The following is a 17476-nucleotide window of genomic DNA, read 5'->3' on the forward strand; positions in this document are numbered from 1 at the left end:
ACGATGGCTTTTGGTGTTGGATTAGTGTCTAAGTCCATGACTATAATTAGTATGACTTGACCCGACCCGACATGGTCCATTTAGGTTGCACTTCACTAGAACAATTTGTATGGATAGACTTATGAGAAAAAGGATATTTATGATTTATTAATATATTATAAGTTATAATATCTTAATATGAAATCATATTATTTAATTAGTATTGATCAAAAATTAATTTGGAATTAATTTAGTGATCAAAAGAGGCTAATTAAATATGGAATCTTTTATATATATGGAATGGGCCAAGGTTTATTTAGGATGGGCTAAAAGTGTATGGAAGTCCATGGAGCTTTTAACCCATGGATCCTATGTAAATGAAAGGTCATGGGTATTAGGGTTTACATGGATGTAACCCTAATCCTCCATAATATATAAAGGGGTCCTTGGCTCACAAAATGAGTACTAGTGTGTGTGAAAGAAAAGGTGGCCGATTTTAGTGAGTTCCATATTCTCTCAAAGTTCTTCCAAGTTGTTTTGGTGATTTGTGATTCCACTTGAGGCATTCACATTATTGGTGCTAGGCTTTTAAAGCTCCAAGGAATCAACCACAAGAAAAAAAGTATGTAATTCTATCTAGTTTTATTATGCAAGTAACATATGATTGTATGCTAGGTAGGGTAATACATTGGAATATTCAAGTTTGCATGTATAATAGAGAAAACATAGATCCAAGGTATTTAGGGTTGTGTGTATACTTTAGGAGTGTTAGAATGCTCTAAACCCAACAGTGGTATCAGAGCCTAGGCTTATTTTCAATTATACTTGATGCTATTTGTTGTTTAAAGTTGAAAAAAATCGAGTTTTCTGCGTTCTGGGTGATGAACTCGCCGAGTCCACTGATGGACTCGACGAGTCCATGTATAAAATGTGCGACTCGACTAGTCATGTTCATGGACTCGCCGAGTTGGCTGGGCAGAGTGTAGAAAAACGTTTTTTTTGCCCCAAATGGATAGGATCATTATTCCAAACTGTTTGGAATCATAAAAAAATATTTTTTTAGAAGATATGATAATGATCATGCTAATCCATTTGAAAGGTGATTGTCAAAATTTCATGTTTTCTATTAGTTTATATGATTAAGTCTAATTGCATGGAATTTATTTAACTTGAATTACCTAGTTCATATGAGTATAATCTAGAACTTGTAACATTCTTGGTTGAATTGTTGGTTTTAATGATTTTAATGAACTCCATAACTTGTCCTCAAGTTATGGAATTCCAAAGGCTTTTTTTAAATGGATCATTAAAAGTCATAAGTTATAAAACATGAAGAATCTCTTTTCCTTAAATTGTTTTATGATCTCCTTAACTTGTCCTCAAGTTATGGATTTTCAAGAGTCTTGTCATTAAAGAAACATTAAACTCATATGTTATGAATATGAAAGGTTTTGAATAGTTTCAAAACTTGCCCTCAAGTTTTGAAATTTGTAAGGTCTCACACACATTAATGCTTTAATTCAAAACTCTAGAATTTTAAAAGTTAAAATTCAAACCTTATGGACTTCATTAAATTAATTAAAGTGTTTAATTAAAAGAGTTAATAGTTCCATAATGATATGGTTTAAGCTTAATTAAATTAAGAGTATAGTTTAATTAATAAGATTAAACCACCAAGTATTTTAATTGTGTAAAATACACCCTTATACTATTATAATATTCAAAGTTAATACTTATATATATGTATAAGAGTAAAGTCAATCTTACCTTTAGTAGGCCTCATTCACGAAGCCATTCTCTAAGGGGGGTATAAGGTTACTGCCTATAAAATGGCACTTTAATGGGTGTCCACTCTCACCCACCGCTTCCTTGACTGGTGGAGGGTTATTAGCCAAACGGGTAGGAAAGGACTATAATTCTCCATTCATTAAAAGTATAATGATAAATACTAAGTAACTAATCACTTATAAATTCTCAATCTTAGTTACTTAGGAAAATGTGAAATGGTGCTAACCGATGAAATTACACTTTACACCTTGTTAAGTCGTTAGTGGAGCGTGTGTGGTTAACTGGCACACTAACATGGGACTGACAATGTGTGGCAAAGGGTGACTTAAGTTTTATCATAGATCAGTGGAGCGCGTGTGGTTAACGGTACATCGATTGGGTGATAAAATTAAGGATACTAAGTCAATTTGCATGGTTATTCACACCTTTTTTGTGATCCTCGGCATCCCAGTAACAAACTTGAGAGGGCACAATTGAGATTTAAACATGCTATTGAAAGTTCAATGAATCTTAAAAGATCTATGAGTTTCAAATCCAATTAAAACTTAATAATTTGTTTTGTTTTTCGTGGTGGAAATTGGTAAATCGTCATTTACCTACCTTCAAATATTTTGTAGCTTGGATTACGGCATCCCTCTTCCAAATTATAAAATATTTTGTTGGATCCTAGCCTTAGTATTTCATATTGGGTGTTATATTAAGGACTTTAAATCAACTAAACTTGAATTTCTCCCATTATAGATGTCTATTTAAGACAACTATGGTCTTCCCAAAATCTTTAGGAACAAGCTATCCTATTGAAGATGATATCCCACATGGCAATCAAGGTGAAAGATTAATCCCTTTGTTGTGTATTAATGGGACTGGAAATCATGCTTCACTTCTTCCACCTCGTCCAATTATTCTCCCTATCCCACAAGATCAAATACTTGAAAAGTTCAAGGTCACTCAATCCCTATTGGCAAGCCGGGAGAGTCGGGTGTCGAAGTCACGAGGTAACTGGCTGTTGACTTGGTTCTTCAGTTACACCCTGATGACAGATCAAGACATGACCCTTAATGATCTTACCTATTTGCTTGATGCTGCTAAATCAACAATAATTTGGGGCATTGGTAAAGCAAAATTTGATAGTAAGATCAACTTCCCAAACTTCCATGGACATTGACAATGGTAACATTAGAAGTCCAGAAAAGCTTTCTCTTCCCAATGGAAAGGGATCGGCCATGGTCAAGTCATTTGACCTAATGGTAAAGAGAATGGATAAGTCTGAGATAGTCTCATGTACCATTTCCAAAGAGTCCATATGTTTCTTTTGCTAAACGAAGGGGCATTGGATTCGAAGCTGCCAGATTTACCTGAAAGATCTGGTAATGTCAAAAGTTTGACTCTACTTCAGGTAAAGTCCATTATCTAACTCTGTTTAAGTATCTTTTGGAGATTCTTAATACATAATACAATCTAATTACATTTTGATGTTTTAGAAAATCAAATGAAGCTTAAAGAAAGAGTATGCCGATTTTGATTGCAAAAATGGTTCGGTGATCAGAATGTTGAGCAACTGCTTAAGAGTTACGATAAATTTATTAGGAATTGATATCAACATAGTTTTCATATCTATTTGCATTGTAAGGATAAGATTTTTCCGCAAGTTTTAAAATAATAAAAAAAGTTTTGATTTGTTTATTTTAAGTATCCTTACAATGGCATTTGTGAAAAATTGTTGTTTATATGTTTCCATTGAAAGCAATATTGGAAAATAAAATTTGATTCTTTCATTTATGGTAGTGTCATAATTTACCAAATAATGAAAGATTCTCATCACCGAAGTTTCAGTTGGATAGAAACTTGGAATGTTGCAAGTTGTACTATGTGATGAATGAGAATTTTCATCTTGGGGAAATTAAGACTTAGACCTTGTTCACATGTATGTGTGAGTCGAGTGAAGGACTAAAGGATTGGGTACACTTGGTTGTGCGCTATTCAGGTTCACCACAAAGGTTAATACAATTATTCGTTATGATTTACTAAAGTTTAGTAAATATGGTTATGCTTAAAATTTTAAGTGTAATTCTAAAACATTGGAAAAGTTTCAATGTATGGCCGAACGGATAAGAAGAATCAAATAAGGCAGAAAGATAAAAGTTTCTACATTCTGAAGAGATGGGAGAGTACTTGAGTATCTTGTTTTATGACTATCTTAGTGATTATGAAACCATATCACAATTGATTCTCTAAGGACACCTTAGTGCATTTGTTTGACTAAGGAGAGGAATCATGAATTGTTGAAATGGTTAAATCAAAAGATAAAGCATACTTCGTTCCAAAACAAGTTTTAGAGTCATACTCTAAGATTGTAACTTGAGTGACATAATTTTAAGAAAGGTTTCTAACACTTGTCAAATGTAAGAGTAACATGTTTCTTAATCTTGTGCATTTGAAATTGGAAAGTTGTGATGTTTTGGATAAAACAGAGACCAACTAAGACCAATTGTGAGAAGTGTTTATTTTAATAAGAATCCACACTAACTCTTGAATATTTGTTTTGTCAAGGAATGGTTATCGACAAGAGAATCTCATATGTCAAGAGGACAGTGGGAGTCTTAAAGATCTTGGAGAAGTTTCAAGGGCTAATCAAGAGTAAAGCCTATATTTTAATTGCTAGCACACAACTTGAGGTTTGTAACCCATCGTGTTGACATATTTCTGTTTTTGTGCCCATTCCAATTTAAGTTGACTATGCTTGTGAGTTGTATAAGTTCTCAATTGTTTGCATAACAACCTGAAAGCATTGGTAGGCACTTGTGCTGCCTGGTGGCAACAAAATGAGATTGGGCAAGCTCAGTCCATATGAGTTTGGATTTGTCACTAACCTTGTCTTATGATTATGGTTATGAAAAATTCACATGGATAGGAACACTTACACCATAAAAAAATCTAAGTGTCATAAGGTTTCTCTCCGATTCATGAAAATGATGGTGAGGAAACTCTTCACTAAGTAGATTTTAAGTAGATAGCAATTGTGATATTTGCATTCTCAAAGTCATTAGTGGAGCGCGTGTGGTTAACCGACACACTAGCATGGACTTGTGAGAATGGCAGAAGGTCTAAACATTATGATTACGACATCCCTATTCATAATTATTTAGACAAACATGTGAGATATCTAAGGAAAGGTGTATGATTTTGATAAAGTCTTATCAAAGCATCTCGTATCAGAACGTGAATTTTGGTAAGAAAGTCAATAAACTATTGATTTCAAGAAGTCCAGCTGATTTCTGGATACATGTTAGAGCTAGTGGGAGCATAAGTGTTATGTTAATAATCATCATGTTAGTGGGAGAATGATTATTATGTTAAGTGTTGCAAGTTAGCAATGTTAATTATAGAAAACAAAAGTTTCAATTCGGGTTTGGAAAGTTGTTTTGCTATAATTAAGGGAGAGGATTTTATACTTCATTCTAATTCTACAAACTTAGATTGAGATTTTAATCAACTTTAGTCAAGGATATATATGAATGTTATGTTGGAATGGTTCAACATAAGGAAATTATATATATCTGGCCTTCTCAAAATGTGATTATGATTATGGCATCCCTCTTTATAGTTCGAATTGTGAGAACATGGCAAATAAAATTTTTTATAGCATGAATCGTGTCTCGTATGCTTCGGGTATAGGATCGATTACATCCATTTTAAATTTTCCAAATGCTTAGGGCATTAAAAGGGAAAAAGGAATAGAACCAGATACGACTAAAATGATTAAGCAATTATCGAGGACAATCTGAGGCTTACCAAAGATTGGTTGCTCGTGGACAATTGGAAGTATAGTTTTAAACCTTGGAAAGGACCATATTGACATATTCTGAAAAGAGCCAAATCTTATTTAGAAGTGATAGTCATAATGGTAATATGGAATTGTTTCCATAGGTGGAAGTTATTCTCTGAATCTGTGTATGATTAGAAAACTTAATGCAAAGAAGGATGTTCAAAGAAATGTACTTTGAATATGAGACATCGTTTCCATGGAATTGATCTCCATTGGAATAATTTGTAATGTCTATTTCCAAGTCTTTGTGACTTTTGTGCATAGTCATTACAAGAGAATCATTGCATATAACTTTAGAATCTAACAAATTACAGTAAATGGCAAGAGTTTGGTATTCTTACATTTACAAAAGGGATCGGGATTGTGAATTGAGCATCATTGGAATCGTGTTGAAATGATCTACTTCACAAAAGAAAGTACCATAGGTAAACATAGTATGCATGCTTGGCGCATGGTATGACTATTTTTTCAATTCAAGTATTAAGTTGATAAATCGAAACAATGAATAATTAGTAATCAATATCGTGCTTAGATAAAAGGGTTTTTATTTACACTCAAGAGTTTGGGTCCATATAGGATTAAATATTATTCTAGTGGTTCACTTTTCATGTTTTGACTTCCAGAATAACTAGGTTGTTCTTCCTGAATGACTAAGTTATTCAAACCATCCATAGTCGGTCATATGTTGGAAGTAGATATGAATCAAGACTATCATGCATGAATCTGGCTTGTAAGATTTGTCTAAGATGTATTAGACATAGCAGTGGTTGCTACACCATTCATGAGTGCTCATAAGTTATGAGTATTTGATTAAATCCACACTCATTTGAATCACTTCATAGATTTTATCATGAGTGAATCATGAGACGATAATATCTTATATTCTTTAATCTTAGAGATATGAGTTGTTGACTATGAGTTGGTTATACATTGATTGCATGAAAATGCAATGGTAACTCGATGTTATAAAACGTGTATTTGTGTATGATTCAACAAGTAGTTTGTACAAGAATATGAGTCGAAGTTTATCCATTCCTTTTACCTCATAAGGGTAACAACGATATCTGTAGGCCCCTCGATGATTTAGTGATGACACCCCAAAGTGCTTAGCCAAGCCTGGACTGATTTGATTTGTTCAATTAGTCAGTTGTCATAAATCAAAAATCGGGAAACAATAAATGGACACATAGAATGATTATAATCCATGTCTCAGTCCATATGATATCTAGAATGGAGGAATATATGATCACTTATCTAATGGACGCGTCATTTGATTTGTTCAGAGTTCGATAACAGCTTTAAGAGCTACGATTGCTAGTCGGGTTATGAAGTCGTACTTGCAATAATAGTTATTAGACTTATCCAAGTGGGAGATTCTTGGATTAGTGTCTAAGTCCATAAATATAATTGATATGACTTGACCCGAGCCGACATGGTCCATTTGGGTTGCACTTCACCAGAACAATTTGTATGGATAGACTTATGAGAAAAAAGATATTTATGATTTATTAATATATTATAAGTTATAATATATTAATATGAAATCATATTATTTAATTAGTATTGATCAAGAATTAATTTGGAATTAATTTAGTGATCAAAAGAGGCTAATTAAATATGGACTCTTATATATATATATATATATATAGATATAGATATATATATATATATATATATATATATATATATATATATATATATATGGAATGGGCCAAGGTTTATTTAGGATGGGCTAAAAGTGTATGGAAGTCCATGGATAGTCCATGAAGATTTTAACCCATGAATCCTATGTAAATGAAAGGTCATGGGTATTAAGGTTTACATGGATGTAACCCTAATCCTCCATAATATATAAAGGGGTCCTTGGCTCACAAAATGGGCACTAGTGTGTGTGAAAGAAAAGGTGGCCGATTTTAGTGAGATCCATAGTCTCTCAAAGTTCTTCCAAGTTGTTTTGCTGATTTGTGATTACACTTGAGGCATTCACATTATTGGTGCTAGGCTCTTAAAGATCCAAGGAATCAACCACAAGAAAAAAGTTATGTAATTCTATCTAGTTTTATTATGAAAGTAACATATGATTGTATGCTAGTTAGGGTAATACCTTGGAATATTCATGTTTGCATGTATAATAGAGAAAACATAGATCCAAGGTATTTAGGTTTGCATGTACACCTTAGGAATGTTAGAATGCTCAAAACCCAACATTTGGGTCTTCTATTAGCTTTTTATTCTCATTGATTCTTAATTCTTAAAGTGAAATCATATTGGGTCCTTCTCCCAAGTACTTCCTCAAATAGAAAACATGGAAGGTGTTGTGGATACGTTCCATTTCAGGTGGCAATTCAAGTTTGTAAGCTTATTCCCTAATCTTCTGAAGTACTTTTAACGGAACAATAAAATGAGAACTTAACTTCCCATGTTTTCTGAATCTAATAATTCCCTTCCATGGAGAGACTTTAAGTAGAACTTGATCACTGAGCTCAAACGTCATATGTCGTCACTTGTTATCTTCATAGCTCTTTTGACGACTTTGAGCATCTAACATTCTCTCTCGGACGATCTTTACTTTGTTAGTGGTTTATTGAACCATCTCATGACCCAAAAATTGTTTATCTCTTTCTTCTAACCAACAAGATAGTGTACAAAACTTCTGTCTGTACAATTCTTCGTAAGTAGGCATCTTGATTCTTGAGTGATAACTATTATTGTAGGTGAATTCTGCTAATGGTAGATGATCATTCCAACTACCAGTGAATTATAAAGAACATGCCTGCAAAATATCTTCCAATGTTTGGATAGTTCTTTCACTCTGTTCATCCGTTTATGGATGATAGGTAGTACTCAAACATAATTTAATACCCATTTCTTCTTGGATACTTCTCCAGAATCTAGAGGTAAATCAACTGTCTCTGTCTGACACGATCGACAAGGGTACCCCATAAATCTTGACAATCTCCTTTATGTAGGTTTATGCCAACTTCCCCGGAGAACAGTTTTCTTGGGCGGCTACAAAATGCACACTATTTGTCAATTGGTCTACTATAACCCAAATCATTTCATGGCCATTCTTTGTTCTTGGCAATTTAGTTATGAAATCCATGGTAATGTTACCCCACTTACCCATGGGTGTTGGTAGAGGTTCCAAGTCTCCATATGGCGTATGATATTGTGATTTTACTCTTAAACAAGTCACACTTTCAACCACTTAAGTTGCTATATCGACTTTCATAGTTGGCAACCAATAGTAGGGTTTCAAATCCAAATACATTTTAGTGTTGCATAGGTGTATAGAATACATGGTCTTATGAGATTGTTCCATAAGAAGATCCCATATTCCTCCTCCAAATACAATTTTTTAATAACTTCAACCCTTGATCATTTTCTTAGAACACTAATGTCTTGCCTAGACATTCTTCTTTCTTTGCATCTTCAGTTAAGGCTCTAGTCTGAGCCCATTTGATCTTTTCTATAATCATTGAAATCATCTCAATCTTCAATGATCTAGCTATTTTCCATTTTGGATTCACCATCCGACTTAACGCGTTGGCTATAATATTTGCTTTACCATGGTGGTAAAGTATCTCACAATCATAGTTCTTGAGTAGCTCCAACCATTGTATCTGCCTTATGTTAAATTCATTCTGTGAAAGGAGATATTGAAGGCTTTTATTATCTGTAAATAGTTTGCATTTGGTTCCATAAAGATAATGTCTCCAAATCTTTAGGGCAAAAACCACTGCTGCAAGCTCTAGATCATGTTTTGGATAGTTTTACCCATGAGTCTTCAAATGTCCTGGGGCATAAGCTACTACTTTGTCTCTTTGGGTAAGGACGCATCCCAATCCAACTCAAGAAGCATCCCTAAAAACTACAAAGTCATCAGTTCCTTCCGGTAGGAAGAGGTTTGGTGCTTCACATAACCGCTTCTTCAATTCACCGAAAGACTTTTCTTGCTTCTCGCTCCAAGTATAGTTAACTCCCTTTTCGGTCAGGGCTGTCAGTGGAGCTGTAATAGAATAATTTTTTTGGATGAATCTTCGATAGTAACTCGCCAATTCCATAAAACTATGAATTTTAGTGGGACTCTTTAGCGTCTCCCATTTCATAACAACTTTTATCTTTGCTAGGTTAATCATTATGCCCTTCTGGCTAACCATGTGACCCAAGAAGTGTATCTCCTGCATCCAAAAGTCACACGTAGAGATGTCTACGATGATCTTAATAGTTCTTGGAGTAAATCAAGATATAATCGATGAACCCTATTACTGATTTATCGAGAAAAGGTTTGCAAACTCGATGCATCAAATCCCTGAATGCTGCTGGAGCAATTGTTAGTCCAAATGTCATAACAAGGAATTCATAGTATCTATACCTTGTTCTAAAGGTTGTATTTTCGATCTCTTGCTCGCTTACATTCAACTGGTGATAGTCTGGCCTAAGATAAATCTTGGAGAAGATCTTTGCTCCCTTCAATTGATCAAATAAGTCATCTATCCTAGGTAAGGGTATCGTTTCTTTATCGTAGCCTTGCTTAACTCTCGATAATCAATGCATATTCTCACCATACCATCCTTCTCATTTACGAACAGTAGGGGAGCTCCCTAGGGTGATGAACTAGGTATTATAAAACCTTTTTCCAACAATTCCTGGAGTTGTGTCATCATCTCTTTCATCTCTATAGGTGCTAAACGATATGGTGCTTTTGCAATCGGCGTCGTACCTGGAAATAAGTCTATTGTAAATTCTACCTGCCTCTCTAGTGGTAATCGTGGTAGTTCATGTGGAAATACCTTAGGAAAGTCACATACCACATGTATATCAGTTATTGTCTTTTTTTTCCTTCTCTTGCATCGATTGCATATGCCAAGAATGATGAAAATCCCTTGGTTAGGCGTTTTATGGCCTTCATGATCGCGATGATTCCAGACCTTATTTTACTTTTATCACCGTACACCACAAATGGCTCTCTCCTAGGGGGGTTGATACACACCATCTTCCTTCCGCATAAAATCCCCGCGAGGTTTTCACCCAACCAATCCATACCTAGAATTACGTCGAATTCGTTTAACTCGAAGGGAAATAACACTTGAAATTAACTCCACGCTCACTTGACAAAAGTAGGTGATTCGAGGTTAGGGCAGCCCTTCGGTTTAACACTTTATCCTTTCAATAGACCTAGATTTAAATGACACTAAGTCTTAGTCTATTTTTGTATTTCTGGTGACTCTAATAATGATCGTCTAGATTCCTCAATAATCCTAATGTATACATATAGATCTATCAAATAAGGAATAAACAAGTATGATCATATCGAAGGTAGGGTCCGTTTGGTATATATAGTATATTGTTTGGAAATCCAACTTTAAACACCTCACTAAATACTGTCTAGACATCACTCTCGTAAGTAGATCAATCATTATAATGATGTAAAATTGCTGATAAATCTTATTTATAGGTTCATAATAACAACTATGACTATAAATATAAGTAACACTTAAATTAAAATAAGTGTTCCCTAACTTACAAAGTTTTTTAGCGAGAACCGACAACTGTGCAAACATAACTCTAATTCGGGATGTTCTTTTTCCTTGGCTCTCTGATGTCGCAGGGCCCTACTAAAGTGGTCGGGGATTAGGGAGTAAAAGGGACCAAAGATACGAGAGAATTCCAAAGGAAAGTGTGAGGAAAATCGAGTGAAAATGAAAACTATATATAGAGCCAGAAAGTGGAGGCACGTCGCACCTCCTGTCTGGGTGTGTCATGAGGTCAGTTGGGGGTGGTGATGCGGCTACGTCTGTGCGCACAAAAACCTTATTTTCTTATAAATTTCATATCTTCTTCATACGTGCTTTGTTTTCTATGTTCTTTATATCCACGCGTATCTATCGACGAGTACTACAACTTCCGTTCAGACTCCGTCGGCTAATTCTCACTTTCTTTTTAAAGCTATATTTTTAATAGGCTTAGACAACTAAAGTTTGTGCAAAAATCATAACTTTTCTCATACGATATCCGTTCTAGATCGTATTTATATCGACGCATGGGTATTGACGTGATCTTCAACTCTCGTTTATATTGGTTTTCCTAACAATCAACCAATTTCAATTTCGGTTTCTGAGTTGTATACTGCTACGCTGAAACTTCGAAAAATCATAACTTCCTCTCACGAAGTCAAATTTGGGCATTCTATATATGCACGAGTTCGATTTTTCGATTACTTTGACTTTTATTTAGTTTATTTATCAAAAACAATCTTTTATTTTTAATTTATTTTTAGCCATATTTATTACATTTTGACATAAGATTTCACACAGACAACATATACACCTAATATCTATAAAATTCACATAAACACACACACACACACACACACACATATATATATATATATATATATATATATATATATATATATATATATATATATATATATATATATATATTTGAATAATTTACTTTTATTTATTCGTAGAAAATTTCAATCGTGGACGACATACATATAAATTCTTAACTAGGCCTAGCAATAAACGTGGGTGTTACAGAAGACAAATGAAAGAGTTAGTTTTTTGTGCTTTTAATATAAGACTAATTGTGTTTAGTTCTTAAAGGCTTAAGAAATACCTAATACAAGTTAAAGACTAGCATTCTTGGTGACTCAAATTTGTTGGTGGATACCTTTGGAGAAGTGCATCATTTTTGTCTTTGTCATCTTCATCAACTCCCCTATTACGAGTGGGATCAATAGCTAGAAAGGTTGCTACGCTTTAACACCCTATTGTTTTTTTATCTTTCTAACCTATATAATCGAATCCTTGATGGTATTGTTTTAAATGGTCTTAAACTAATAATTATTTTTAAATAATGCTTTCGTTGCCATGATAAGAAATAGTTCATTTTTAGGTACAAAATTCCATCATGATGAACTGGTAATTACCTACGTTAATTTTTTTTCACCCTTCTAATGTTATATACTCTTTCACAACCTGCTAATTATTGGAAATTAACATTGAAATTGCAATCTGAAAACAAAAATATCAATATATTGAATCTACCTATCTAAAGAGGTAAACCAATTTCATATGTTCACCTTTATTAATATTCAAATTTCTTTTGATGACTTAAGATATGGTAAGTATTGATATGAACTATTCATATAATCTATTTATTTGCTACTTTTTTAGGAATACAAGTTTCATATGATGTTATTGAAAATCATGCGTTGATAGAGGTGGAATTTTTTTTGAAAAGAAATGGTAGCAGCTTACTTAGATTCCTTGAAATGCCATATTTAGTTGTCTTTGTGAGATCAAAATAGTTTAATCCATAATCGGTTGGCATGTGATTGAACAAGTTTGGAAATGGAAATTGAAATGTTAATGGCTCAATTCACACGTGAATATAAGGATGCATACAATATAATCATCAAATTTGTAGACAATAATAATAGAGGAAGGTTCTTTATTTATGGATATGGTGGAATTGGAAAAACATATGTTTGGAGGACCTTATCTGCAAGCATATGTTCCAAATGACATATTGTTCTTACTGTTGCACCAAGTGGAATAGCTTCGTTATTGCTTACAGGAGGATGCACCGTTCATTTAAGATTTGTAATTCCGATTAATATTGACGAAGACTCAGTGTGTCCCAGTGTTATAAACAGTGCGTTATGTTAGTTGCTTAAGGAGACAAAGCTAATTATTTGAGATGAGACTCTGATGGTGCATAGACTTGTGTTTAAGCTTTAAATCGGACCTTGTTGACATTTTAAGTGTGTAAAACAAAGGCATCAATGTTCCACCATTTGGTGGGAAAGTTCTTTTGGAGGGAATTTCAGGTAGCTATTGCCTGCCATATCAATATGCACTTACGAGTAGGCTGTGATCTGAAATAGTTGTCCAAAGTTGAAGAATTTATAGAGAGGATATTGAAGATTAGTTATGGTGTCATCAATGAGGATAATGTTGGGCAAGCAAATGTTGAAATTCCCGATCACATGTTGATTATAGATGTTTGTGATCCTATTCAGGCAATTATTGATTTAGTATACCCTTCTTTCATATCAGAATTACAAAGTACTAAAATCAGAACCTATTTTCATCAATGTGCTATTTTTCCACCTATAAATTAAGAAGTAAGCCATATAAACAAGTGTATGCTTCATCAGACGCCCGATGATTCACAAATATATTTAAGCTCGACAAAAATGTGCAATTTAGGACAATATAATTTTGTAACTGAAACATTGTACTTACCTAATGTTCTAAAATCCATCAAATTATCAAGAATACTGAATCATGAATTAAAGTTGAAAGTAGGTGCTCCGGTAATGTTGTTGTGTAATCTTGATCAGTCTATAGGGCGATGTAATAGAACACACATGCATGTAAAAAACCTAGCAACATGCAAGATTGAAGCAAAAATCATTTATGGAAATAATGTTGGAGCTTGAAAGTTCATACCCATGATCCTTTTAGCTTCGTCTGACAAATGGATTTCATTTAGATTTACCCCCAAACAGTTCCCTTTGGTATTGTGTTTGACAACGACAATCAATTAAAGTCAACGCCAATCAATTTTTGGAGTTGAGTTATGCTTCCGAATACTCACGTTTACCCATATATAACTGTATGTTGCTTTGTCTAGAGTAACAAGCAAGGATAATATAAAGGTGGTAATCATGGATGAGGAAGGACCCTATTAAACATAACGACTAACATTGTCTACAAGGAAGTACTTCAATATTATAAATACTACATTGGTCATCAAGACTAGGTTGATGATGTTTGAATATATTTCACCAAATAGGGTACATAGATTTTATTGTTAGATATTTCTATTTGGGTTATGTAATCTACATCTTTGCATTAGTTATTTATGGATCTTAATTTTATTGGCATGTGTATGTATGTGGTATAACTATTTTGAATATTAGTATTCTCGAGCTCCGTGTTCACACAAGCCTATCACCTAGTATAAATATATATGACTTAAGGCGTTTTTTATTACACAACATCAAATGCAAACTCTAAGCCATAGCACGTTTTGAGAAAGCTACACGCCTTTTAGAATATTGATTGAGAGTATTTTCCTTTAAAAAACAAATTATGATGTTATGACTTGAATTGCACATGGTACACCATTGTATAATTATTTTAATTTTTGTTATTATAACATTATATTTTGAAAAATATCAAAAGAGCTGAAACTCTCTATCATGGATTAGAAACTCTCTATCATGGATTATAATTCTTGCTACTTCAATATTCTACCAACCAAATAAGGATTGTTTGATCTGTTAAAACGACTGACTAAAGTAAGGCCAAACAAAATTTGAAATCGTCATGAGGCAATCCAAAATATAAAATCTTTAGCTGGGGATTTTGCTCTAGTCGAGCTAATAAAATTCAAGCTAGCCCTAAAATTATGCTATAATTGGTGGTCTTTAATCTGGTTGATACTTAATGAAGTCTAATATATAACAATTCAAAATTTTAGATAATTTAGGGAAATATTATTGTTTATTCAAAAGCTAGCTGTGAAACTCATGTATTACATGACTTAACTTAAAAAAAAATATAAATGTCAAAATATTTGAGAATCTTGAATTTATAAGAAAATAAAAAAAAAATAAATTATTATAATTGAAATATTTTTATCTTTTAAATTTAAATAAATAAACAAAATAAACTAATGAGTTTTAATTTGAAAATTTTGAAATTAAAAGGTAAATTCATTAATGAAATTGATATCCATTTATTACTATATTTATTGCAATTATTAAATTAAAATATTATGTGAAATTTAATAAAATAGAAAAACTTATAAAATGACATGGAAAAAAAATTAATTCAAAATAACCACAAAATACATTTGGCAAATGTTATAAATTTTTTTGATGTGTTTGTATTCATCTAAAACTATATTTTGTTTCGATATTATATTTTATTTTCTTTTTGATGTATATGAATTTATGTAAAACATTAAAACTTATGGTTATGTATTATTTTAATATATTTGGATTCATCTACAATTTATTTTTATGTGTATTTTTAATGTTTGAACTTGTAAACATCAAATTCATGATTTATATATGCAGGGGTTGCACCGATTAAACCAGTTGAACTGAAAATCGGTCACTATAGTTCAACTAAAACAACCGATTTTAAAACATTGTTTTTTTAGATACAATGTATTAATAAAAGAAATTTATTAAAAAACATTTGGTTTAATAAATAGATATTAACGTAGATTACAGCAATAAAAACTTAAATGCTGCACATTGCTACATTTGAGTATGTTTTTCTTCAAATCATATCTGGTTGAAATTGGTAAGAATGCTATAATTTCTTGGAAGGATTTAGGGGTAACGTAGGAATAGGTTTGATTTTCAGTTAAAAAAATAATTTTTAATGTTAGGTATTTAATGTGTTGGTAGCTAAGATGATGCTAAAACACAATTTTGATTTTTTATTTTATTCTGTTTGAGTCGGTCTTATTACAAGTTATTCATTGGCCTTAAACGAGACGTGGTCCATTACATCAAAAAAAAAAATTAATTAAAAAAATGGGGTTATCGGTTGTCTTTTAAATAAGTAATTTATAATTAGAGAATTTGATAGATTTTTTTAGATACAGTGTATTAATAAAAAAATTATTAAAAAACATTTAGTTTGATAAATAGATATTAACGTAGATTACTGCAATAAAAAATTAACCGCAACACATTGCTACATTTCAGTATTTTTTTTTTTCAAATCATATCTTGTTCAAATTGGTAAGAATGCTATAATTTTTTGGAAGTTAATTTTCTATTCAATATTTTCAAATTAAGCAATACTTAGCAACTTTTCACAATATAAATGCATCAAACATTTAGGAGAGATTACCCCGAACTTGGTAGTAGATGGAGGCATATTACGACCGAAAAACGTTCCTTGGCTGCCTACAGTATCATCCGTTGGATGATTGCACTTCCCATCAGCCGTACGATAAAAATACTTTCCAACGTCATATTTGTTGCCACTCATGCTTCCAACATGTAGGAGATTATATCTCTGGTGCAAGTGCCTTCTTAGAATTAAATAACACAGCCCCAATGACACCGGTAGCCTATGCCATAATCCAAACTTATCCACCATATGCACAATCTAAAATCGTAACACAACAAGGAAAACCATATCATTTATAATCTTTTTCAAAAAAATAATGTATCTAATCTGTTAAATCCAAATGTCCTTTGTAAAAAAATATTTTCATATGGAGTAAAAATTATTTGAAGAGGTATTTCAATCAACAAACATAATTTAGAGAGAGAGAGAGAGAGAGAGAGAGAGAGAGAGAGAGAGAGAGAGAGACTTACAATAAAGATGATTGTGTCACGGAAAGACATTTTCGTGACGAGAGGTCGTAATTGAGGATGAATGAAGAGGAATGAAGGAACTGCGAGAGTCATGGTGTAAAGAAATTGTGGGCTCATTTGTGACGGGGAATTTGATCATGAAAGGCATATGACTTACTCTCACATTAAAGACTGAATCCTACAAAATACTTCTAAGACCATTTATAATGGACATCGGATACCCACCCCAAAACTACTCAGCCACTTGGTCGCTTATCATATAAGGTATAACATTTCGTCCTACACTTCCCTAACAGTTGCATGAGAAAAGGAATACATGATTGTTATCTATGTAATATTAAGTATACTAGGTGTAAAACTCGTGTATTACACGGTTTATTAAAAAAAATATCAAAGTTTAAATATTAAGAATTTTTTAAAATAAAATTTTAAAATAAATAGATATATTCTAATGAATAAATAGAATCACTATTAAGAAGATCATCCATAATATCAATGATTACTTTATCATATTCATT

At 32.6% G+C, this 17476-nt stretch overlaps 1 protein-coding gene across 1 annotated transcript in view; it reads right to left on the bottom strand.

Annotated features, from left to right (window-relative positions):
- LOC111915138 (alpha-dioxygenase 2) overlaps nucleotides 1-17101 on the bottom strand; it is a 67041-nt gene extending 49940 nt beyond the window's left edge. Inside the window, exons 1-2 of the mRNA XM_023910815.2 lie at nucleotides 16959-17101; nucleotides 16486-16746 (exon numbers count right to left, since the gene is read on the bottom strand). Coding sequence (XP_023766583.1) covers nucleotides 16486-16746; nucleotides 16959-17075 — 378 coding nt within the window. The 5' untranslated portion in view covers nucleotides 17076-17101. The remainder of the gene's footprint in view (nucleotides 1-16485; nucleotides 16747-16958) is intronic.
- Nucleotides 17102-17476: the final 375 nt, after the last annotated feature.

This window comes from Lactuca sativa, chromosome 8 (genome assembly GCF_002870075.4).
Source record: "Lactuca sativa cultivar Salinas chromosome 8, Lsat_Salinas_v11, whole genome shotgun sequence".
Taxonomy (NCBI): Eukaryota; Viridiplantae; Streptophyta; class Magnoliopsida; order Asterales; family Asteraceae; genus Lactuca; species Lactuca sativa.